The 27357-nt window shown below is 40.4% G+C and overlaps 1 protein-coding gene across 1 annotated transcript; it reads right to left on the bottom strand.

Annotated features, from left to right (window-relative positions):
* Nucleotides 1–1951: 1951 nt before the first annotated feature.
* Nucleotides 1952–27357, bottom strand: LOC131200808 (lysosomal acid lipase/cholesteryl ester hydrolase-like). The gene is made up of 9 exons (XM_058188073.1): nucleotides 27256–27357; nucleotides 23397–23514; nucleotides 22550–22748; nucleotides 20139–20248; nucleotides 19405–19538; nucleotides 10577–10717; nucleotides 5615–5686; nucleotides 3168–3239; nucleotides 1952–2288 (listed from the first exon to the last, which is right to left on the bottom strand). Exons 1-9 carry the CDS (start codon nucleotides 27355–27357, stop codon nucleotides 2055–2057), a joined length of 1182 nt encoding a protein of 393 aa, XP_058044056.1. The 3' UTR covers nucleotides 1952–2054.

Below are 27357 nucleotides of genomic sequence, written 5' to 3'. Positions count from 1 at the left end.
GCACGCTTCAATACTTTAATTACTATGCTTTTTTTTTTTTTTGCTTGCCTCCCATATTCCTCTCTTGGATCTTTATCTCTGTCTGCATCTGCTTCTTGGCTGTTCAATCTAGGTATTTCTCCCACCTCTACCCTCTTCCACTGCCTAGTTTCCAAAATTTCTGCCCAGGCCCCTATCTCCCTTTCAAAAGTATCTTCCAACTCTCTTAATATATTTCCCCCATGATTTAATTCATCAATTACTATTATTTTCATTGTTGTCTCCGCTTCTTCTTCCTCCATTTCTTCTCACACAGCTCCAGACACTGTTCACTGACTCTGTTCCAGTTCTTAGGTGTTTCTTGGTGGTTCCAGCTTCATGGCAGCCATCTTTAGGTTGCCTCTTCTCCTCACCATAGCACAGAGGGAAAAAAGCCCATGGTTCAGCAGGAGAGTTGCAATCTCTCCCGCGCCTCTCAGGGCACCCTTCCTTAGCTTTGCCACCCCTAGAAGGTGGCTTTGGCTCCTCTCGAAGCCCACAAACAGGGACATCTCAGCACAGGGAACAAGGACACCTGTTCTCTGTGATGTGATATTGCCACGACGTCAGCCAGACATCCCAAACAGCCGCTTCTCTATCCAGATACCTCTGAATTGCCTGCGAGAATGTTCTCAGTGCGTAATCACTTTGAACAACATCAAGGGAGGAATACCTAATGGAATTGTTGGTGAAACAGTGCCTCCCTTAAAATTAAATTCAGATAATGAGGGCTTATAGAAAAGAAGCCAAAATACAGTTCCTTGTGAAGCTGCCAGAATGATCAGAGAAACTTGGATTTTACAGAGAAATGGATAAATGAGAATTGACTGTGGATTAATAAGCGCTGGGTATTAACTGGTCACATCAATTTATGGGAAGTTGGGAGTAGCTGGAAAAAGAAGATTGGAAATTTGATTGACATATCTGTAGCACTCCAATTATTAAACCATGGTATCACACAGTGGTGGGATTCAAAATATTTTACTACAGGTTCTGTGGGCATGGCTTGCTTGGTGGGCATGGTTTGGTGGTCATGTGACTGGGTGGGCATAGTTACTCTTTGTTAGCCTGACTATGTAGCTCAATGACTAAGACACTGAGCTTGTCGATCAGAAAGGTTGGCAGTTCAGTGGTTCAAATCCCTAGTACAGGTCTTCTGCGTGAGCAGGGAGTTGGACTAGATGACCTCCAAGGCCCATTCCAACTTTGTTACTGTTACCAATCAATGGAAAGTCATCTAGGTGTTTTGAGAATCACTGCGATGAATTAATTCTGATTCTTGTTCTTACTGTATGGCAGCAGCCCCCTCTGAACCATAGATCTGGCTGCTACTAGTAAACTTTGGCTGGTTTGGACCATCAGCTAAATCCTGCAACTTATTTGGGGTTATATTTTCAGAAGTATTTCTTCATTAAAAGGAATAACACTCCCTTTGTTTACTTCTCCAGGATTTGAATATAAAGCCTGGTAAGCTTTTTTTTGCTCCAAATGTGCCATTTAATTTATTCTTTTTTCTTTAGGGATATGCGACCAAATGCCTTTAGTGAACTTGCTCTCCTTCCATATATTGAGTTTTCCTGGCTTTCTGAGATGCTTCTTCTTCTCCGTAGAATTGATCCAGCAAGGTTGCACCCAGTAGAAGGCATATGAACATGTTTAACAAACTTTGTTTCTTTACTATTGCTACCCCATTTTGTTAGTACTATAACTTAGTGTTGCTGTTTTGCTAGGCAGCCAAATTTTTTAAAAAAGAAATCTCTTGATTATCTATGAGAATTTAATTTGTTTATCAATTGTAGAAGAATAAGGCAAAGAATTCAGAGGAAGTGGGAACAGTTTGAAGAAGTGATTTGTTAATGTAAATACTAGTTGGAGAAATAGTGTAAAGTCAGATTGCAAATGTATCTTCAACAAAATCATCGGTTCAGCTGCATTAAGATTTCAAGGTCTGTTTTTAAATTATCATCACAACCTTAAGGTGTTTCTTAAAACTGTCATCATACAACATGTGTTCTCTGTACATCGCTGCTGAGGAATCACTGATATCTTTTCATTATCTCAATGATACGTTTGTACATAACCTCAGGTGCATCAAGTCCCCAAATGTAATCTAGATGTTGCCATTCAGGAACATGTTGGTGATATATGACGTTACTAAGCCGTGCTAGTAATGCCTGGATATCTTCTATGTTCACAAATAAGTCGTTTCCACCAGACCAGAGTGCAACAGGTATTTTTATATCTTCTATCTTGTATACAGGAGGAGTTGCCTAGGAAGAAAAGCAACAAATCTGAATAATCAGTCAAAAAGTGACAGGAAGAGATAAAACATGTAAAACATTGCAAATTATCACTTTAAGAAAAGCCGGTGAGTAAGCAAAGTAATAGAACTTTCTAGAATTCAGTGCAAACACTAAACCTGTGATGTAAGTGATGTGTGTGTGTGTGTGTGTGTGTGTGTGTGTGTGTGTGTGTGTGTGTATATTACATGTGTTGTTTTTTTTAACTCTGACATTTGCCTTCAATACATAGCTGATTAGATCAGAGCCCCAGATAGGACAGGATGTTCTGCCATTGATCCGAAAGAGAACATGCTAGCTTAAATTAGTCTTTTGATGCAATTGCTGATGTAAAGGAGCTCTGGTAGTATGGTGGTTAAAGTGCAATATTGCAGGCAAACTTTGCCCGCAGCCTGGAGTTTGATCCTGATGGGGCTCAAGGTTGTCTCAGGCTTCCATTCTTCTGAAGTTGGTAAAACAAAGACCCAGAATGTTGGGACCAATGAGCAAATAATGCTTCTATATTTGAAACCGCCCAGAGAGTCTGTAAAACACTAAGGGGTGGTATACAAGTCTAAATGCTATTGCTATTTCCATTGCTAAATGGTTTGGCTAGGCAGGAAAAGTAGATAGTCTTAAATTTAGGTATTGATTGTGTTCAGATCAGGAAGGACAATAAATATTTCTCTACATTTACTATGACTTTAATGACACTTTTCTTACTTTGCTCCACCTCAGCCTGCAAAATTTGAAACAAGGTACAAAAAAGAATCCTACCCATCTACAACAAATCCAAGAGGGAAACCATTCTGGTCTAAAAGCTACAAATGAGGAACAGCGTATTTCACAGGAAAACTTTTATTTTCATACCTGGTTATACTTCTCCATATTCTTTTCCTTGGTGCCATAGTCATATGCTTGAAACACCTTTTCATGATAGATCTGTAATGAATAGTATGGAATTACAGAACTGAATAAAAGAATTACCAGTTGTTTTGATAATACGATACCACTACTATACATTGGCTTCCAGATGCAATGCAAGGTGCTGGTGTCACCTTTACAAGTCTTCATGGCTTGGGTCTCAGTTACTTATGGGACCGTCTCTACTCAGTGGTCTCTATCTGTCCCATCCAGCAGGAGGGCCTGCTGTGGGTACCATCAGCTGTGGGCTGGTTTGGGCCCATCCATGTTGGTCTTCTGCAAGACCACTCACATTGTAATCACGAAATCTCCAGAACCGTAAAACCTACAAACTTGAAATTTGCTACCTATGTTCCTTTTGGCTTCTAAGTGCTCACTAAGAAAGGATTTTTTGAAATGACCATCAGAGCATTAGTATTTCCTATATTATTAACACACTCTGATGCTAAGGAGTCTACTCCCCCTCCCCGCCTGAAAAGATGTTCCAAATGCAAAACACAAGCAGAGGAGTTCTACTTTCACAGCAGGAAGCAGCTTTACTACAGAACACCTGCCACAGCTAAACCACAGGCAGGCTCTTTCCTGTCTTCTTCTTGCTCACACAGCAAATACTGTTTCACTTTCCAAACAACCCTTTGTTGCTAAGGAGTTCTATTCCCCCACACCACCTGAAAAGAAATCTGTTCCATGCTCTGATGCTAAGGAGTTCTTCTCTTCCTCCCAGCCTCAAAAGAAATCTGTTCCAAATACAAAACACAAGCAGAGGAGAGGAGTTTCACTTTCAGTTTTACTTTCCCAGCAGCAAGCAGCTTTACTAAAGAACAGGTGAGCAAAGCTACACCCAGCCTCCTTCCTGTCTCCTTCTTGGTCACACAGCAGATACTGTTTGAGTTTCATTCACACACACACACACACACACACACACACACATATATATCTGTGTGTGTCATTAGCTCAAATTTGTACATAAGCCAAAACAGTTTTATTGCATAATACTGTATAAGTAACATTGTGTAATGAAATTGAATCATTGTAAGCAACCAATACAGCAAGTACCATTCTTAACTACGGTTCATCTTTAATCGAGGACATTCTTTGGGTAATGTCACAATCTTACAATTCTAGGTTGCCTTCTCTGATCTAGTACTCTTCTTCTTAGACAGATTTTTTTTACTTTAAATTAGTCAATGATGTTTTATCAATTTTTAATTTAAAAAAAGAAAACAACAACCTTAAACCTTAAATGCCTCTGTGGATTGCATAGTTTCAGATATTCAATTTGTTTTCTCCCTTTCTGTCACTAGATGATCATGAATGGTTCACCTTAGGTATAATTTTATTATAACAAGGGAATTTATAAATCATATGTCAACCTTAAAGCTTACTTCTTACACTGAGGAAACTTCAGGCCTCAGAGTTTTGATTGTGCTGGGTCTGTTACTTGGAACCCTGACAACATATACTTAAATATATTTGATTGGTGGGTTTCTTTTACCTGACCTATCCTATCCTATCCTATCCTATCCTATCTAGTGGTGGGTTTCAAAATTTTTTACTACCGGTTCTGTGGGTGTGGCTTGGTGGGCATGGCATGGCTTAGTGGGCGTGGCAGGGGAAGAATAATGTAAAATCTCCATTCCCTCCCCACTCCAGGGTAAGGTTACTGCAAAATCCCCATTTCCTCCCAATCAGCTGGGACTTGGGGGACAGAGAAAAGATGTGGGGGCAGTCAGAGGTGATATTTACCGGTTCTCCGAATTATTCAAAATTTCCGCTACTGGTTCTCCAGAACTGGTCTGAACCTGCTGAAGCAGGTGGTGGCTCAGGCTGTAAGATAGCCTGTTATTAAAACACAGCTGCTTGCAATTACTGCAGGTTCGAGTCCCACCAGACCCAAGGTTGACTCAGCCTTCTATCCTTTATAAGGTAGGTAAAATGAGGACTCAGATTGTTGGGGGCAATAAGTTGACGTTATATATAATATACAAATGAATGACGACTATTGCTAACTTAGTGTAAGCTGCCCTGAGTCTTCGGAGAAGGGTGGGGTATAAATGCAAATAAAAATAAAAAAAGCCCACCTCTGATCCTATCCTATCCCATCCCATCCCATCCCATCCCATCCCATCCCATCCCATCCCATCCCAAACCACTCCACCCCACTCCATTCATTAGCTTGTTCTATTTGTGTCTAGTACTCTTAGTATAATGGGGTTTATGTATATGCATGTGATTTATTATTTGCGATTGTCACTGGTTCTTGTTTAATAAATTCACATATCACTCCACTGCATCCAGAGTTAGTCAGAAGAAACCCATATATAGTACAATGATTAACAGATCTCTTCTATGTATGGTTAGAACTGGATTCAATCTATAGTACAAAAACCTACCTGTTTCCAGTGAAGAAGATTTTGCATAGATGTTCCAGCAGGAGAATGTGCTACATACACGTCTATACGACTCTGAAATAAAACATTTATTCATCAGAACTCCCTAATTAATTTCATCTGCCATGTAAAAAAAATCAATTAGAGCTTATTGTGAATTTGTGGGTCTATTTACATTCTATTTACATTCATGAATAGATCTAATACAATAGATGAACATCCCCAATCCAGTATACTCTCTAGTTATGTGCAGTGTAATAGATTTAATTTTTATAATTCAGCTGGAGTTACCCTATTCATTTGCTATATAATTACATTGTATTTTGAAGTTGAGTGTACATACATCAATAGTTTTGGATGACTGGAGCCATTTGCTATCCTGCAACTAGCCAGAAAGATAAAGGGGCAGCTCAGAATGCAGTCTATGTGCTTTGTATTTTAAGTTTTCAAACAATTCTCATTCCAGTTTGCTGACTCTTTATACAAGCCATTAGTTTTTGGAACAATCATGGTGCTTGATTTTCAGTTTTATTGGCTTAACATTTGCTAAAAACAACTTGGAAAGTTCTCAGTTCCAATATAATGAACACAGTTACACCATGTGTTCTATAACTTTTGCACAAAGTTAGTTCTTTCTTCCACGAAACCTTGAAATGCAAAGTTAATAGTAAAGCTCAGCTTTGTCTTACTTAAAATTTAGGAAAGGCTTTAATCTAACGGTTGGCAAACTTTTTCTGTAAAGTTTGTTCTGCCAGATTCTACCCCCTTCCCCTTTCCTCCATGTGAGTTGTAATGTATCTTTAAATATTTTGGCGGGAAACAAGCACGTTGCTGATTGGTTGAAGCCGCCGGTTAAACAGTATATAAGGAGAGGTTTTTCCCCAGCCTGGTTGCTGGGTTCACCATATAGTAAAGAGCTGTTGTCACTACCCTGGTCTCCTGCCTCGTTATTGCCCGAATCTAACACTGGCGACGAAGATGGGATCTCGAGGTTAAGAGCACCAGGAACGAGCTGAACACACGAAAGAACCGAACCCAGCAAAGCTCAGGGCAGAATCGCAGCGATGGCCAGCTACACTCCGCCCGCGCCGTTTGACCCATCCAGGGAGAAATGGGGAACGTACATGACCCGTTTCGAGAGCTTCCTGGAGGCAAATGAGTTGCAAGGAGTTCCAGACAACCGCAAAAGGGCATATTTCCTGAGCCACTGCGGTCCCGAGGTCATCGACATCGCGGAAGCCCTGGCAGAGCCAACGCCGGTACAATCGGTATCGTGGCAAACTCTGCAAAATCTTCTAAAGAACCATTTCGCGCCAACACCGTCCAAATCGTCTGGCGTTTTGAATTTGGAGGCGCAGACAGCAAGAGGCGAATCCATCAGCGATACATGGCCGCCCTGAGAAAAGCCTCCAAAGACTGTGGGTATCGAGATTTGGACGAGGAGCTACTAGAGCAACTCATCCGTGGGGTCAGAGACATGCGTTTGCGGAGGCGGCTGCTATCAAAAAGCAATCTAACGCTGGCAACGCTCTGGACAAAGCCAGAGCTCATGAGATGTCCACCCAAGCGGCGGAAACCCTACAAAAGCCACTCACGCCAACGGCGAAGGCAAAAGAAACCCCGGTGCACAACGAAGAAATCCAGACCGAATCAGACGGCGAGGATGAGGAGGGAGTTTGCCCCACCGAAAGAAGGGGCAAAGAAGACCGGGATGAATGCGGAAGTTGCGGAGGCAACACCAGCGTCAACGATGCAAGTTCAAGGACGCTACATGTCGGCGGTGCGAGAAGAAGGGGCACCTGGCTCAAGTCTGTCGAGCACCCCAACCTTCCCGCCGAAAATTCAAATCGACCAATCAGAGCGCAGGATCGGCAAGGCGACCCGCGATTGGTCAAAACAAAAAGGGCGCGAATTCAAATCGAACGACCGTTGTAATAGGCCGTGCAGCAACCCGCGTCGAGAAGAAAATCTTCACCAGACCGAAGATAGAAGGAGTGCCGTGCCGACTAGAAGTGGACACAGGGTCAGCGATCACAATCATGTCCTGGGACACTTTTGCAAAAGCTTTGCCGAAAACCGCCAAACGCAAACTGCAAACACAACGGCTACGAGTGCACGACTACCAAGGGAATCGCATCCCTGTTCGAGGGACCACCTCCGTCCGCGTCGAGTACGGACCACACAAGAAGACCCTGCCCATCACGATAGTCGAAGGGACCCTGCCAAGTCTGTTGGGACTAGACTGGTTCCGTGCATTGGGCATGGGAGTGACTGGCATCTACAGAAGTGACTGTAACCTAAAAGACACACTCATGAACGAGTTCGAAGATGTCTTCAAGGACTGCCTGGGCAAGTACAAGGGGACCCCTATTTCCTTCAACTTAGACCCCCAGGTAGCCCCCATTAGGTTAAAGGCAAGGAGAGTCCCTTTTGCCCTTAAACCTAAGATTGACAAGGAGATAGATAAGCTCATAAATCAGGGGATTCTGGTGCCAGTCGATCACGCAAAGTGGGAGACGCCAATCGTCACCCCAGTAAAACCAGATGGGTCAGTTAGAATCTGCGCTGACTACAAGGCGACGTTAAACAAAGCCTTACAGAAAAGCGCCTACCCGGTTCCCGTGGTGCAACACTTGCTGCACTCGTTGGGGCAAGGGCAAGTCTTTGCAAAGTTAGACTTGGCTCAAGCCTATCAACAACTGCCCGTGAGCGCCAACACAGCCGAAGCCCAAACGATTGTAACTCACAGAGGTGCTTTCAAGTGTACCCGATTACAATTTGGGGTGAGTGTGGCACCGGGGCTATTCCAAAATTTAATGGAACGACTTCTGCAAGGGCTCCCAGGGGTAGTCCCCTACTTCGATGATGTATTGATATCAGCCGAAAATTTAGAGGAATTGGGGGAGCGCTTGAGAAAAGTTCTGGGCATTTTCCGGTCAGCCGGTCTAAAGGTTAAAGTGAACAAATGCCAGATAGGGGTAGAATCCGTAGAGTTCTTGGGCTACAGAATAGACAAGAAGGGAATTCACCCCACTGAAAGCAAGGTCAAGGCAATAAGAAAGGCTCCAGCGCCCAAAAACAAAACAGAGCTACAGGCATTCCTGGGGCTAGTGAATTTTTACGCGGTCTTTTTAAAAAACAAGGCAACCGTTGCTGAGCCGCTGCATAAGCTTCTGGGAAAGAATACTGTTTGGTCTTGGGGAAAGTCGGAAGCTAGGGCTTTCGAAGCAGTAAAAAACCTACTCTCGAGCGATAGTTTACTGATCCAGTATCATAGCTCATTGCCATTATTATTGGTTTGCGATGCCTCCCCTTACGGGGTGGGGGCTGTGCTCAGCCACAGACTTCCAAACGGCACAGAAGCCCCAATAGCCTTCTACTCCAGAACGATGTCCTCGACAGAGAGGAACTATAGCCAGTTGGATAAGGAAGCGCTAGCCATTGTGTCAGGGGTAAAAAAGTTTCACGAATACGTTTTCGGGAGAGACTTTGAAATTGTTACAGACCATAGACCTCTGTTAGGGATACTGGCTGGCGACCGCCCAACGCCTGTGGCACTTTCGCCACGATTGACCCGATGGACCATCTTCTTAGCCGCTTATTCCTACAAGCTGCAGCATCGACCCGGAAAAGAGTTGGGGCATGCGGACGCCTTAAGCAGATGCCCACTACCAGGGGCGATCGAAGACCCCACTCCGGGGACACCCATCCTGCTAATTGACTCTCTGGACTCTGGCCCAGTCACGTCTAAGGAGGTGGCTCGGGCATCATACCGGTACATTATTTTGAGGACTGTACTCGGTTGGGTACAAAGAGGGTGGCCCGCTGCACCGGGCGAGCGTTTTAAAGAATTTGTAAAAAAACGTGGGGAACTTTCGGCTCAAGGGGGGTGCCTGCTATGGGGGGATAGAGTGGTGATCCCAGAGAAATTAAGAAAGAGGGTGTTGGATCTCCTGCACGAGGGTCACCCAGGGATCGTTAGGATGAAGGGTCTAGCGAGAAGCTATGTGTGGCCCTTAATGGACTCGAAATTGCTGAAAGGGTAGGGAAATGCCAGGCCTGCCAGGAGTCAGACCTCTACCCCAACGGCCCCGGTTCGGGAATGGGAAAGACCCCAAGGGCCCTGGTCAAGAATCCACATTGATTTTGCTGGCCCCTTCCACGGCCAAACCTTCCTGGTAGTAGTTGATGCCTACTCCAAATGGCTGGAAATCATTCTCATGAGATCCATGACAGCCGGCCGTGATCTCAGTCCTACGGCACCTATTTGCAACACACGGGTTGCCTGACACATTGGTTTCCGATAACGGCCCGCAATTCACGGCAACACAGTTTGAGGAATACTTGGCAGAAGAGGGCATCCGCCATGCCCTCTCGGCGCCTTTCCACCCTGCGACGAATGGCCTTGCAGGCGTTTCGTCCGAGCGAAGAGGCATTATCAGACTCAAGCCAGGCGACTGGCAATCAAAATAGATATTTTCCTAGCCGTCCAACACCGAACCCCTGTGCCACCACGGCAGAAGCCCTGCCGAATTACTAATGGGCGAAAACTCAGGTGCCCACTAGACCGCTTAAATCCCAACTATACACCGGAGGATACAAGGGGACTCGAAAAGACAAGAGGAATGGATATAGGCGACTGGTATGGGCACACAACTATGGTGAGGCCCGACCTGGGTAACAGGAAAATTCTAAACATAACAGGCCCCAAATCATACTTGGTAGAGTTGACGGATGGCCGAGTATGGAGGCGACATATAGATCAATTGAGGAAACGGTTTTTCCCCAGCTGGTTGCTGGGTTCACCATATAGTAAAGAGCTGTTGTCACTACCCTGGTCTCCTGCCTCGTTATTGCCCGAATCTAACATGAGTGATTGGCAGATCTGCAGGGTTAAGATTAGGGTTGGAATTACAAACATATTTAATAGAAATCAAGCCTGACCCAGTTTTCATTTATACATACCAGGTTGAAATTGGGAGCGTTAGATCCAGCTATAAAAGAAATAACAAGTTCGCAGAATTTAGGTTGAAAATTACAAAACGCAGCCTTTAGTTTTCTGATAAAAGTAGGATAGTTGAAAATTCCTCTGCAGCAATACAGTGTCTGAAATATATTAAATTATTCATTATTTTTTTTTATTTTATTTTTTTATTTTTTTTTTATTACTTTTTTTGCAACAAACAAACAAAAAGAAAATACATTATTACACCCTTGTGCTATACATAAAAGGAAGATTTGGGTCTTCGGATATATCCTCATGATTGCCAAAATCCACGTTCTCGAGGTACAGGTACTGAAGCGTCCAATGTTCCAAGCGCAAAGTCCACAAATGGTTTCCAAGTCTTCCAAAAAATATCTTCTTTATACACACCACTTCTAATTTTAATATCACATGTCATTTTATCATTTAAAGCTAATTTCCACATTTCAGAATTCCACTCTTCTATTCTAAAAATCACATCTAGTTTCCAATATCTAGCTATTATAATTCTACCTATTATAATCATAATTCTAATCAATTCTTTTTCATATTTTGTTAATTCTATTTCCTTAATTACCAACAATAATATAGTTTCCACTCTCAATGTTATTACTTTCCCCATCATTTCAAATATCATTTTCTCCAATTGTTGCCAAAACTTTTTAACCTTATCACAATTATACCACATATGTTCATAAGTCCCCAATTCCATCTCACATCTCCAACATTTTTTACTGATTTTTTTATCCATTTGTGACAATCTTACTGGAGTCAAATACCATTTCCAAACAACTTTATAATTGTGCTCTTTAATCCTTGTAGATAAAGTTCTCATAATTCTACTCTTCCAATTCACATTCCAATCTGACTCTGATATTTCAATATTAAGATCTTTTTCCCAATTTATCCTCATCACTCTTTGTAATTTTTCATCAGAATTTATAATCTTATAAACCCTACTAACGAGTCCCTTTAGCCCAATTTCATCTTTCATAATCCGAGATACTAAATATTCAAATTCGGTTTCACATCTATTTATCGAATAATTTTCCCTTAGTTTTTTTGTCCATTTTTCTATCTGTATTTTTTCAAACCAACTTAACCCTAATTTTTCAATAATTTCTTTATTCCTCCTTTCATTTTCCATAACTTTTATCCAATCTCTAATAATTTCTATATTTTCCTCTTTAATCACTTCATTGCGTATTATATTATTTTTAATTGGCCAAATTCCAATTGGAGACAATAAATTATTCATTAATTAATTGGAACTGATATAATTAAGCCAAATCAAATATCATCCTAACCCTACCTCCGCTGTAAACCCTAGCCTTCTCTCCTACCATAAATTTAAGAAGAAACGCCTTAGTTCAGGAATAAACAAACTGGTTTTTTGCATGGTAAATGAGAATTGAAATTCCAAAAGGTGGACAAGAGAAAGGCTATTGTGCTTAAAACTATATTAATGAAATATAACTAATTTGATAATGTCACATACCGTATAATAATTTTAATGATTTTTTTTCCTAAAAACAAAGTTATGACATTTTTATTGCTTTACTTTACTATTTTATTTTATTATTTTATTATTTATTTTATTATTTTATTTTATTATTTTATTTAATTATTTTTATTTTATTTTATTTTTATAACCACCAACTTTCAGCCAACTCTGGTGGCTCCCAGCAGTCAAAAAAACCCATAAAATCTAATTAAAGACTATAAAACACAACCAGTGAAAATATAAAAACTGGTGCAACTCAGGTTAATGTCTCATCATCTAATCTTCTCCCGATGCTTGGGGGGGGGGAAGGTAGGTCTTTATGGCCTTAATGAAGACTAAATGGGTGCCCCTTAAACTTCAGGCAACAAAGCATTTCATAGGACAGGGGCTGCCGCCTAAAAGGCCCACTTCCTAGCTACCCTCTGATGGCAGTGTTGAAAGGAAGGGACTAGGGGACTCTAAGGGACCTGGTAGAAAGGGTAGATGTCCTTAGGGAAAGGTGGTCCTACAGAAAGCCTGGCCCTGGGCCATATATGACTTTAAAGATGATGACCAGCACTTTGAATTGCACCCAAAATCAAACTGGAAGCCAGGGCAGTTCTTACAACAGAGATGTTACATGCACGAACCAGGGGTGGGTTCTAATTTTTTTTACTACGGTTCTGTGGGCGTGGCTTATTTTATGGGTGTGGCTTGATGGTCATGTGACAGTGGGTGTGGCTTGATGGCCATGTGACTGGGTAGGCGTGGCCAACTCAATGTCTCTCATGTCAAGGCGTACCTTGCCTGGCCCCTCCCCTCCCAGCCATTCCTTGTCACATCCAGCCTCAACGTATCTATAGTTCTGCAAAAATGTTGTTCACCTTTTTTCAACTTTATTATACTATAGTATACTATAGTATAGTATAGACCCCTGATCTATACTATAGATCAGGGGTCTCCAAACTTGGCCACTTTAAGACTTATGGACTTCATCTCCCAGAATTCCTCAGCCAGCTTTGCTGTCTTAAAGTCTTAAAGTGGCCAAGGTTAGAGACCTCTGCTATAGATGCACTTTCATGGACCACTGAAAGGAGGAAATGACTCACATGCTTTGCCCAAGAGTGTGATAGGCAACAGTCTTTTAAGGGGCTGCTAGAAAGAAGGGGAGGGGGGAAGTATTTTCCAAAGCACCAGAAGGCAAAACAAGAAGCAATGGATGAAAACTCAACAAAGGGAGAAGCAACCTAAAACTAAGGACAAATTTCCTTACAGTGTGAACCTATATAGGTTTCAGTCATAATTTCACATATAAAATAGCCATTCATGTAATACAACCTGCATATTGTTCAAAACAATCATTAGTATTATGGCTGATGTTTGACAACAAGCCTAAAATCCTCATTCCCTCCCCACTCAGGGGGAAGGTTACTTCAAAATCCCCATTTTCTCCCCACCCCACTAATCTGTTCTAGGAAGGAATCAAACTCTCCCCCTTCATTTCCCAAATAAAATATCCCAGATAATTAAAGAATGATCAAGCTGCTAGCAAGGAACCTGCCTGGAATTCCACATTCCTGCCAGCTGCATAAAGAAAACTTTGTAAGCAGAAAACAGCTACCGGTGCTTACAGATAATATAAAGTGGAAGCCGGAAGTTCGGCTCCATTTACAAGCAGGCAGAAAACTCATTCAAGGCAGGATACTTCACGATGGAAATCGCACAAACCTTTTTAGAAACACAAAGCCCATGTTGCACAAACCCCAAAACTTCAAAAACATCGAACCATATAAGAATTCCTCCTCTTATCCAATTTGTTGTTCAACTGACTCAGAAAGGAGTGTCTAGCCGCTCTGTCAATTTAAAATGACAGCATTTCCCCCACCCTCTTCTTCTTTGCTAAGTGCTCTCCTGGCTGAGAAGCGAGCCGATCAGTTGGGAGGCTTCTTGGCTTCTCAATTTAAAGGGACAGTGTCTTGTTTCTTTTTTTCTCTTCTTCGACAAGTGAGTCTTGATTTTTTCCTTCTAGCCAATCAGCTGGGAGTCAAGAGGCAGCAATAGATTGGGGGCGGGGCCAGGCAGAATTTTAACTACCGGTTCTCCAAACTACTCAAAATGTTTACTATCGGTTCTTTGAACTGGGGAGAACCGGTAGCAACCCACTACTGGTGCAAACCTCGGGGCTCCCATTTCTTTGCATGCTGCTGCTCTCTAGACCAATTGAAGTTTCTAGCTGAATGTCTATGGAGATTCTCAATCATCTAGGTCATGGTTTCTTTCAAAAGGCAACTAGACTTTCTGGTTTTCCTTTGATGATGTTTCGCTTCTCATCCAAGAAGCTTCTTCAGCTTTTTTTTTTTTGTGAAAAGTTTTTTTTTTTTAGAACAAACCACATACAACGTATTTTTGAACAAGATATCAGTCAGGTACATAGTCAAACCCAATTCAAATTTCCACCAGTCTCATTGTATAGTTAATCAAATCTATTTCCCTTCCCCCCTTTAAATTTCATTGTTTGCGTATCTCTAACATAAAATTCATTCTAACCCTCTGTCCTGAATTTAAATCTTTAAACGAGTCTAGGCCGCCACTTTTGCCCCCCTCCTTATCCCTCCTATCTAAATTCAAACCCTGTGTTCCCAATTACATTTTTTCAATATAAAAATCACTATTGTTATTTTTATCAAAAAAGAAAAAAACAGTAGTAGAAAATAAAAAAATAAAGTAGGACCAATTAACAATCCTTATTTCAAAGAATCACTTGTACATAATTCTCAAAAACAAAAAAAGACTTATAGCTTAAAATCTCATTCCGATCTTACTCTGTATTAATCACTTCTTATTTTATTTAAAATCTCTTACGTCAAATGTTGCAATAAAATCTTCTCATTTCTCTAATTTCACTAACAACCATTTCTTTAACAGTATAATGAAAAAGTCAAAGTAAAAAGGAGCAAACATTTCTCTTATTTCAAAAAGTTTCATGCTTATATTTATATATTCTCATCTTTTAGAAGTTTTAATCTTAATCTATTTCAATTCAATTATCATTCGCTTAAAATTCAATATCTTCTTAGCTTATCTTATATTTCAGTTAGTTCTCCCTTTTCCTTCCTTCCCTCTTCTTTACATCTCTCTAGTAACCTTTATATGATTCCTTAGATATTTTAATGTCATAAATTCTTTATTCACAATCACTGCTAAAAGCAGCTCTTTCCTTTTTTCAAATCATTATTCTCCCTCCAGTTTTATAGTTATTTCTTGCAATATTGCTTGAAAGTCATCTGTGTGATTTTCTTGGTTTCTTTTGTTCTCTGCTTCGCTTTGAAGTTATGGTTTTTATTCTTATGAAGGTCAGTCAGCTTGATAGTAGGAGCCTCCCTTAAAGTTCTCACCATTTCTTGTCACTGTCATAGGAGCTGTTAGACAATGACTGTGTGCTTATAGCTTCTCTTTTGCCTTTAGATGTCGCTCGGTGGTTCACTATTTCAATCCACAATTAGAAGGTATCCATTTTGTTTCTTTTGTTAGAGCTGTACTTTGTTTTGTTTCAACTCATTTCCCCTTTTACAGATTTGTCCCGTTTAAAATATATAATCCTTTAATACTTTGCTTAGTCCAAATCCATAGAGTATAAAGGAAATAGGAGAAATTTCATTAAAGTCCAATTTTAACTCCACAATTATTTCCTTCTTACCCTATTTTTAATCTTTAGTCCATTGTTAAAAACTTCCAGATTATCCCATTTCCAGCTTTGATCAATGTCCCTATTTTTCCCCTTTTTAGTTTAAGGCTCTAGACTTCCATTTTCAAAAACCAAATTCTTGTCAGGTCTTTAGGTACTGTTTCCATTTCTTATTCCAATTACATTAAAAAAATTTCAATTTAGCTGCTGTTTCAGGTTTTTTTAAGGTTTGTTGCAAAAATCTATTTTAAGATCTCGGTTCGTAAGTTGATGGTCACTCACCCAGCTTCAATACTTTGTTCCATTCATCACTTCAACCCAATCTTCTGCCCAATCTTTGTGGCCATCTTGACTTGGCAGCTGGTGATGGCTGCAGTCCTTTTCGCTGGGTTGAAGGAAAAAAGCCAGAGCTGCAGGGAATTTGAAACTTCCCTGTTCGCTCCAGCAGCTCCTTCATTCTTCGCTGCCTCTTAAGGCAGCTATGGTCCGTTCCAGACCCCCATAGTGAGGGGATTTTCGGCACTCACTCTGAAGCTCTAGGGGTTTGCGTCCGTCTCGTTGCGACGCTGGTTACGCCTCTCCAAGCGTAACCTCTGACTGGATGGCAGGAAATGGAAGGATTTATATTCCTTGCAGACAGCTGGTCATCTGAATTCTTTTAGTGGGTTGTTAAGGTCACTTGGAGATTTATCTGTGTCATCCAGATCACCTGAGTGGTGCAAATGGTTGTGGAGCCTTCTTGGAACTGTTGAAAGGGCTGTGTTGTAGACTAGAAATAGATGATGTTGTATCCCTCTGCCTCTGTTGAAAGAGGGTTATTCAATTTTGACATAGATAGCCTCTTTACCCCTCTTTCAAATCAATTTTACATTTATATCCCGCCCTTCTCCGAAGACTCAGGGCGGTTTACATTGTGTAAGGCAATCAATGATCCCCTCTGTCCAAAATATGGACTTTGTTGTCTTCCAAAGACTGGCCTGTGCCTTTTAAATGCAGATGGACTGCTGAACCTAGTTCTGATGTCTTTGTTCTCCTATGTTGTGCCATGCATTTATGAACTTCAACCACAAAAATGCATGAGCACACACTAGATTAAAACTTAAAGTGAACCGCTCCAAACTCGATTGCAGAAAATATGACTTCAGTAGCAGAGTTGTTAATGCCTGGAATGCACTACCAGACTCTGTGGTCTCATCCCCAAATCCCCAAATCTTGAACCTAAGACTGTCTACTGTTGACCTCACCCCATTCCTAAGAGGTCTTTAAGGGGCTTTTATAAGAGCACCAGCGTGCCTAATGTTTGTTTGTTTATTTATTTATTTAATTTTGTCATAACAATATACACAAGCATCACACAAAAAGATTATATAATATATAAACATATATATGGGGAGAAACAAGGAAGTATATGTATATATTCTGAGGTTTTCGCGGGTGTTTGTATGTAGGCCTTTGGTTATTCGGGTTTTCTCCCGTGTAAAATTGGAAATGTCTTAGCGACGTTTCGACGAAGTCTCATTTGTCATCTTCAGCCACCCAAACAGGACACACCCCCAGCCAATCAGAGCACAAAGAAACCCCATCCAATCAGAGCACAGCCAAGCTCCCACCCAATCAGTTCAAACCCCCACTAGCAGTTAAAAAGGAAGAAACAGCTGCAATCACACATTGCTCCCAGAAATACGAAGCTGAAGCCTATATATATATATATATTTGTTTTCTGAGGTTTTCACGGGTGTTTGTATATAGGTCTTTGGTTGTTTGGGTTTTCTCCCGTGTAAAATTGGAAGTGTCTTGGCGACGTTTCGACGAAGTCTCATTCGTCATCTTCAGGCTTCAGCTTCGTGCTTCTGGGAGCAATGTGTGATCGCAGCTGTTTCTTCCTTTTAACTGCTAGTGGGGTTTGAACTGATTGGGTGGGGGCTTGGCTGTGCTCTGATTGGATGGGGGTTGTGCTCTGATTGGCTGGGGGTGTATCCCGTGTTGGTGGGGGCTTGGTTGTGCTCAGTTTAGTCTGTGTTGCAGGGGGATTTGAGCTGGTGAGCTGCATAGCTGTTGTTTGGCTTTGTGGTCGTGCTACATCTTCATAGTGGGTGTCAGTCTGCTGCATGTATGGATTGGAGGGGTTTGAAATGGCTAATGTTGCAGCTGCGGTCTGGCTTCTGGTCCTTGGTCGTGCTTCATGATCAGTGTGGGTTTGGGTCTGCTTTCTGGGTGGATGTGCGGTGGTGACATCCTGTGTGGACCTCGTGAGTGTGGGTCTGGTGTCATTCCTCGTGTTAGGGACTCGTTTGTCAATAAGGGCGGGTTTCCAAATGGCTGGTAGGCGGGACGTGTCAAATCCCCCTGCAACACAGACTAAACTGAGCACAAACAAGCCCCCACCAACACAGGACACACTCCCAGCCAATCAGAGCACAACCCCCCCCATCCAATCAGAGCACAGCCAAGCTCCCACCCAATCAGTTCAAACTCCCACTAGCAGTTAAAAGGAAGAAACAGCTGCGATCACACATTGCTCCCAGAAGCACGAAGCTGAAGCCTGAAGATGACGAATGAGACTTCGTCGAAACGTCGCCAAGACACTTCCAATTTTACACGGGAGAAAACCCGAACAACCATATATATATATATGAAAAGAACAATAGGACAGGAACGGTAGGCATGTTTGTGCTCTTACACACGCCCCTTAAAGTCCTCTTAGGAATGGGGTGAGGTCAACAGTGGATAGATTTTGGTTAAAGCTTTTGGGGTTATGAGAAGAGACCACAGAGTTGGGTAATGCATTCCAAGCACAGATAATTCTGTTACAGAAGTCATATTTTCGGCAATCCAAATTGGAGCGGTTGACATTAAGTTTAAATCTATTGGTAGCTCTTGTATTATTGCAGTTGAAACTGAAGTAGTCTTTAACAGGAAGGACATTACAATAGATGATTCTATGAGCTAAACCCAGGTCCTGTCAGAAGCGACAGAGTTCCAAGTTTTCTAAACCCAGGATTTCAAGTCTGGTGGGATAAGGTATTTTGTTGGTTACGGAGGAGTGGAGAACTCTTCGCGTAAAATACCTCTGGACACGCTCAACTGTATTGATGTTCCCTTTAATTGTATTCATTTTATGTATTCAATTCATGCTTATACTTATATATATATATTACTTAATATGTACTCGACAAAATAAATAAATAAATAAATAAATAAATAAATAAATAAATAAATAAATAAATAAATAAATAAATAAATAAATAAATGGAATGAAACTTTCTTTTCTTGCCTTTGGGTGCTTTGGAAAATATGTTGATCCCTTCTTCTTTGTAGCAGCTCTTCAAATACTGGAATACTGCTATCATGTCCTTCTTTTTTCTAGACTGGCCATACCCAATTCCTGCAACCATTCCTCATATGCCTTAAATTCTAGGGTGAGTATGTGCAAGACCTCTTGCTCCAGGAAAGGACGGAATTGGTACATCAGACAAATGTGTGGAAATCCCTCCCAGCCAGGTTTTGGGAGGGCGGTACTATTTGTGCCTCCCTGTCCTAGAGTTCAATATCAGAAGAGGGTAGGATAACTGCCCTCCATTTCAAGCTACACCTACCAGTAGCTTGCATTACTTTAGTGTAACTTTACCCGAAGCACTTACCCGAAACAATGGAGGATACAGCCAGATCTTTAATATCGGACTTGTAGCATATATTAGTGTGGCTATAGGTCCCATTCCAAAAAAGACCTTAATTCTTTCAGCCAGTTCTGGCCAAGAAGAGAATGAGATGAAACCTGAAGAAAATAAAATTTTACTCTAAACAGCCATTGTATTATTTTTCTTTCTGCTCCTGCATTTCTGCAGAGTATACAGTAATTGCGCATTCCGTACGCAATGCATGGAGAAGAATGCATCTTTGGTTTGCAATCAAAGAGCTGGACTGCACAATGAGTGTGGGATGCAGAGGTGGGAGAAATATCAGTTTCCTGTCCTCCTGTTCACAATGGCAAGATGCATTACATGATTCAGGTGCCTTCACTGATCGGCCAGAAGAAAATTGCTGAAACACAAGACTATCACTTCATGCTAGAACAGATTGTTTACACTCAAAAGTCCTCAAAACTCTTTGTGTAGAATATGGAATGGCTAATTGCAGAAAAGTCTTAGAAAGGAAGGGCTGGGTTAGATGAGCCAAGCATTTCAAAGTGACTCATGATTAATAGGAATCCAAAAGTTGATTTGTTCAATTCTTCCTGCCTTGGCCTCCTCCATAAACTATTTGCCTGGAGAGATGCATTCTCATATTCTTCACTGCAAGTTGCACAATTGCAATATGCCGACTGTATTAGTTTTCCCCATTCATCCCTGCGCATAGATTTGCCTGAATAACTTACCAGCCGTTGTGCCTTCTGAATGGCCCACATAATAAAGCTGCTGCTGTTTGGTTTTGTTCAGGATAAAGTTTATGACGGCTGGAATGTCATAGTATCCCATCTCATGAAAACTAGGAAGAAAGAAAGGAAGCCCATTGCTTTATAATGCCAGCCTAGGTCATTTTGCTCAGAAAGTAGATCAGCTGATCACATGGAAAGGATCACAGGGTAAAAAGCCATAAAGATGTCCGTGCAAGTGTAAGAAGGATTTTAGAAGAGGGAAATCGAGATCAGGTTGTTGGGAAATCTTAGGAGAAAATAATTGGATGCAAGGCTACAGAACTTGTTGAACTAGTACTTCCAGATTAATAACCTCTAAAATTCATGGCTGACCTTACAGACAGAGCAAGTTTAATAAGGAAATGTTTCAGGGTCCTTTTTAAAAGCAGGAAAAGCAAACAACAGAGAACTGTTCTTCCTGCCCAATGGAAAATAAATAGCATTTGAAAGTGACTTTCATCATTATATCTTTATTTTATTTATTTTATTTATTTGTCACAACAATATATGTAGGTATCATACAAAAGATTATATAGTATATAAACACATATATGAGTAAATATAAGGAGGTATAAGCATATATATAGGAAGAAGAAAAGAAAAAAACAATAGGACAGGAACGGTAGGCACGTTTGTGCGCTTATGCACGCCCCTTATGGTCCTTATGGGGTGAGGTCAATAGTAGAAAGTTTTTGGATAAAACTTTTAGGATTATGGCAAGAGACCACAGAGTCAGATAAAGTATTCCAAGCACTGATGATTCTGTTATAGAAGTCATATTTTCTGCAATCTAGATTAAAGCGGTTGACATTAAGTTTAAATCTATTAGTTGCTCTAGTATTATTGCAATTAAAGCTGAAGTAGTCTTTAACAGGAAGGACATTACAATAGGTGATTCTGTGAGTTAAGCTTAGGTCTTGTCGAAGGCGACAGAGTTCCAAGTTTTCTAAGCCTAGGATTTCAAGTCTGGTGGGATAGGGTATTTTATTGTTTTCAGAGGAATGGAGAACTCTTCTTGTAAAATATTTCTGGACACGTTCAATTGTATTGATGTCAGAGATGTGGTGAGGGTTCCAAACAGGCGAGCTGTATTCTAGAATTGGTCTAGCAAATGTTTTATATGCTCTGGTTAGTAGTGTAGTGTTTTTGGAAAATGTTAAATAGTAAAAAAATTAAAATGATTAAAATATGCAAATTCATGCATAGGTCAATTGCATAATTTAGCAAATATATTTACATTACTTATCACTAGATATTGCTGCAATTAAAATGAACTTTCTCTTCAGGTTCTCTTCTGAACCTGGTTTTTGTGTTCTCTGGAAGCCCATGGCCAGCAACCGCTGTTTGACTTTAAGAGAGTTTACATATTGTTTTGAGGAAAGAATGGAAATAAGCTTAGTAGAATAAAACCGTTTAATTTTAATTTTAATCTTGTTATTTTATTTTTTGGCCCCTTCAAGTCATTCTTGATTCCAAGAAACTGCCTGGACAAGTCCTGAAGTTTATTTGGCAAGATTTCAGAAGTGGTTTGCCATTGCCTATACTCTAGCACTAAGCGAGACGGACTGGCTCAAGGCTTTAGGTTGGGTTTGTGCCAAAGATTGAATTAGAAGTCGTACACTCTTTAAAATTTAAAAAGTGACTGGAAGAAATAACTAATCAACATATAGACTGGAAACCAGAGACCTTCCTGCTGGGAATACTCAATACGAAATACAGTAAAGAAATAGGATATCTAATTCTACATATAATAACAGCTGCCAGAATAGCATACGCACAGAAATGGAAAAACGAGAATATACCAACGGAGGATGAAGTGATAAAGAAAATCTTGGACTGTGCTGAGATGGATAATCTAACGATGGAGTTAAAAGAAAAAGAAGAGTCGGAATATTATATAGTATGGAACAAATTGTATAATTGGCTAGAGACTAGAAATACTAAATGATGAAAAAGGTGAAAAGCTTACATATACATGTATATAAAATGGCAATGTAGGAAAGAAAATGAATAGTTAGAAGGATAGATAGGATAGAAGATATATAGAAACAAGGGAGAACGGGACAAAAAAGAAATGTATAATTAAATGAAACGAGAGGGGGGATAAGGATGTAAATATGAGAAGAATAAGGAAACGAAGCTGGTGTAAAGAAGGAATATATGTTTTATGTCAATGTATGTTATATATTATTGTTGTTTTTTGTTTGTTCTTTTTTGTTAAAAAATAAATATATATTTACATAAAAAATTAGAAGTCATACACTCCTGGTTTCTAGCCTGATGCCTTAACCACTACAACAAACTGCCTCCTGATTCTATCTTTTTAAGCAAATAATTCATTATAATCTGCTGTCCCTTTTAGATTTTCTTACCTAAAGCTCCAGAATTCCTTCTGCCACAGCTTCAGTGTCTTATGATTTGAAGACCAGATGTTTCCTCTGCTATTTCCAAGCCAAACATCATAACCATTATCTGCTAATATGAAACCAAAACTGTTGTGAGGCTGGTTAGAAATCCAGTGAGAACCATCTCCAAGGACACAATGCAGCAAAAACACAACAGGTCGTGCAGCTGTAAAATTAGAAGAGATGCTTTAAAGGATGTAGAACTTTTCTTTTGTAAAAGAAATTGCCTGAACTGTTTATCTTATTGGATTATCAATCGTTTGAGAAACAGTATCATGATGTACAATATCTCAGGATGCCTCAGTATACCTTCAAATTGAGGATATATTTTTTTTCTTAATCTTTCAGGACACAACCTATTTAAATTATGCATTGGACTACTAAGCCGGTTTAATAGCTAAAACTTTTTCCCAATGCTTCTTAAATGGGATTCACCTTTGAACTTTTTTGTTTTTTAAATTAGATTGTAATTGGGTGGTTTTGTTCTTGGTGGTTCCTTTCTTGCAACATCTGGTACCATGATTTGTCACAATAGTGTGTTATTTTATTATACCATTCCTGTTTTAAAAACTTTTTCATTAAAAAGAAGAGTGTAAGATTCTGAAAATCTCAATTAATCTGTCAGTTGGTCTCTAAACTTACAGGTCCTTCAAGATGTTTTGACTATCACATTTTCTAAAATATTGAAAGAAGACGTTTACAGTACAATTTCTTGTAACACTCAATACAAATGCCAGTGTTCATTCTCTAACCCAGTTGCCATTTCTTAAACCATACTGCCATTGGATGCCATTTCATTTGTCCATGGTCTTACCTTTATTTGCACCATTATACCTTCCATATGGTATTCTGTTAATGGTAAGTATATATCCATCTTCTGTTTCAACACGATATTCCTCACTTGGATAGTTATGAAAACTGATAATTTCGCTCTGTTAAGTAGAAAAAACAGATAACAGAGCAAACTTGTCTGAAATTATATTTTCTGAACATAAATGGGCAAACAAGATGTTGAATGCTGCAGAAAGCTCAGGAACAAGCTGGTGGAGCATAAGCAAGATCAGATTTATTTCTTTATCCATCTCCAAGATCAGTTGAATGAAAAACTGGTGTTTTAAGAACATTGAAAATCTTCTGAAGTACTTTGAATGGCAGAGACAAAAATAAACACTAGGATTTTTTTTTCTTCATTAGGAGAATGGAGAATCTCAAATGCTTTTAATCTGTGTGTCTTTTGACTTCTTTTTTTTTAATAAATAATTTTTATTTCCATTTTCCAACATCATATTTATGTACAAACTATTATCCATCATTAATCATTAATTTTTATTTATTACTGATTCAGGCCTGCCCGATTGCCACTTCCTTTCTTCACAACCTCCCTCTCTACCCTCTACTACTTTCACATCCTTCATCTCCTTCGCTTTACTACTTCCTCTCCTCCTTCTCCACTCCTCCCTTCTTACCCTATCTAACCTTCTTATTCCCCTCCTCCTTCTCTACTCTTTCCTACCTACTTTCTTCCCTCCTTCTACTTCTCTCTCCTTTTCTTTCTGAAATGGCAGTCGAGCATCCCCAATATCATTTAAAAAAATTTAATTTCATATCTTTTGACTTCTTTGTAAAACACAGAGTCTTGCACTGACCCTGTAGATCAGAGGTCACCAACCTTTCAGACCTCAGGGCAGGAGTAAAATCTAAAAATTTTCCCTACCGGTTTCTGTGGACGTGGCTTAATTGGTGGGCATGGCTTGGTGGTCAGGTGACTGGGTGGGCGTGGCCAATAACAATAAATAATAAAAAGTACACAAAACAATAAGAGGTACCAAAACCCAACTTTCACACTTTACACACACACACAACACAACTGACTCACACACAGTGTAAAGGCAGCTGCACTTCACCCAAAATGGCCCCTGCAACAAGCAGGAACCTCACAAAGCCACAAAAAGCTCAAAATCCTCCAATCCAATTAACCTCATCCAAAGCTTAATTGGATTGGAAGGGAAAATGACGAGGCAATGTCGTCTGGCGGCGCCCAGGGGAAGGGCCTTCTCTGTGGGGGCTCCCACCCTCTGGAACGAACTACCCCCAGGACTTCGTCAGCTTCCGGACCTTCGGACCTTCCGCATGAACTTAAAACATACTTATTTAATTGCGCAGGACTGAGCTAGATTTTAATTTACGGGTTTTAAATTGGGTTTTATTTTCATATTTTTAATTTAGGCTTTTAGAATAAGTTTTTTAATTGTTTTTAGACTGTATTTATCTATTTTTAAATGCCTGTAAACCGCCCTGAGTCCTTCGGGAGATAGGGCGGTATATAAATTTAAATAATAAATAAAAATAATAAATAAAAAATTTTTTTTATTCTGTTTGGTTTATATATACCTTGATTGACCCGGAAGCAAAGGAGGGGAAGGGGTTTTCTGGGAGGGGGAAAGGGGAAATGTTTGTTTTTAAAACTTTTTCAATAAAAAAAAAAAAGAGAATCGGCAACCGAGCAGAGAAGATTGATGTCTCTGCCTTCAGTTTTGCAACTTCTTTCATCTTGTTCCATCCAGCTGCTCTCCACACAGATTCAGCAGATTTACTGACAATTACGATGATTCAATTAGTGACCGGTCAAAGTTAGAGAAGCACTGAAAAAAGTGACGACAGATTTTGGTTGACAAAATCAGAAGTGAGGAGCTGATAAACCAGCTGGGAAAGCCAAGGGAAATCATCAAAATCATTAAAAAGTGAAAGTCAGACTATTAGGGACATGTGATGTGATACCCAGAAAAATATGCCATCCTTCATTTAATCCTCCAAAGAAAGATTGAAGGCAAAGGAGGTCCAAGCAGAAGAAGAATATCATGGCTTCAAAATCTAAGGGACTGATAAAAAAAGAAAAGGAAAAAGGAAAAAAAGTTCAAAATCCAATTTTCACACTTTACACACAACAGGACACAACACAATACAACTGACTCACACACACACACAAAATGCCACATACAGCTTTGTGAGATTTTATGTGTTTGTGTAGTTAGAGTGAAACACTACAGAAACATACCAAATCTCAGAAAGCTGCACAAATATTTTATTTTATTTTATTTTATTTTATTTATATTTTTAGATAAAAGCAGCTAAATTTAAAACTTCCTTAACTTTAAATTGCTAACTCTAAATTTAAAAAAATCCTTAAAAAACCCCCAATTAACTATTTTTTAAAACTCCCCCCCCCAAAAAACCCCCAGTTACTTACCCAATTGAAGGGACAAGGCAGGCGGATTGAGTTGCTCAACATGAGATGGATTGAAGGCAGGCGGATTGAGTTGCTAGCTGATGCAATTGATTGCATCAACAAGGCGAGCCCAAAAGAAGCAGCAAGCTGGCAAGTAGGCAAGTGGGGACCAGGTGATTGGGTGGGCATGGGCGGAGGAGGAGCAGGGATTTTTGCTACCAGTTCTCCAAACTACCCGCCCCCATCGCTACCAGATCGCCTGATCAGTCCGAACCGGGACATTTCGTCCCTGCCTCAAGGACCACTAAATTCATAATTTTAAATCCTGCTAATATGATCTGCCTAATGACTGGCTGGGTGGGCATGGCTAGGTGGTCATGTGACTGGGTGGGTGTGGCCAACTCGATGTCACTCATGTCGAGGGGCACCTTGCCAGCCTCTACTCACTACTCCTTGCCTGCCCCCCACAGGCTCCTTAGGGCCCCAACAGGAAGCAGTTGCTGAAGCTAAGCAGCCACCACAAGAAAGAGTTGGCAAAGCAGTTGGCGCATTTCAAATTGCATCTGACCAAGAAGGAGGCTCAGCAGAAGTACCTCACTGAGAACTAGGAGCATAGGCTTTCCAAGCAGAGGAAAGACCTGCAGGAGTGCAAGGCCAGGTACTGGCACCTGGAGGCTCAGCGGGCTGAGATGGTCAGCCAGTTCCAGGCCATGATGCAGTCCCACTGGAACAAGGTGCTCCGGCTCTTCGCCACCAGCGGCACTTCCCTCCAGCCTTCGCCCAAAGCCCCAGCATCAGGAAGCTGAAGCAGACCCCAAGTTAGAATTTCTGCACCCCTCTGACCTGCACAAAAACATTTAGAATGGGGAGACTCTCTGCAGCAACACAAACATTCATTGCACATATCCAGCTCAGGGGCCATTGTCTGAGGACCCCTGATTTAGTGCAATATAAAAACTACAAATAATTTTTCTGCGGACCACCAAAATTTTCTTGCGGACCACCAGTGGTCCACAGATCACCAGTTGGTAACCGCTGCTATAGATAATTGTCAAGTTTTCCTTTCAGTATAGATGGAATTGTTTAACACGTGCAAAGCTCTTACTCTATCCTTAGTGCAAGGGCTATCAGGAACAACTCTTTAAAAATTTAAAATATGAAATAGAAATTACATAATTGGCCTGTGATAAGACTGGCAAGCAATTTAATTTGTAGGGCTCCTCATTAGGGGTCTAGAAGATCTAGATTAGGCTGGTGCTGGAATTGATTATTTTTTTCTTAGGAAAAAATAAGGTACATTTAGACCCCACCTCTAGGGTCTGAATTATCTGAACCCTGTAGATAATTTTCAAGTTTTTATTTCCATACAGTGATGCCTCTTTTGCATTTCCTTTATGTATCTGGCTTCACCTATCAAAATAAAAGAGTCAAAATGGATATAACGTACGATATTCATAAAACACTCAGGGTCCACGTTATAGTTAGTGTCAAGTCTTTCTGCAGTTTCCAGCTCTTCCAAGCTGAGCATTCCATGGCATAAACAAGCCAT

The sequence above is a fragment of the Ahaetulla prasina genome, chromosome 6, assembly GCF_028640845.1.
Source record: "Ahaetulla prasina isolate Xishuangbanna chromosome 6, ASM2864084v1, whole genome shotgun sequence".
Lineage (NCBI taxonomy): Eukaryota > Metazoa > Chordata > Lepidosauria > Squamata > Colubridae > Ahaetulla > Ahaetulla prasina.
Note: the sequence above shows the minus strand (reverse complement) of the source record. Positions and strands in the feature narration are given on the sequence as shown.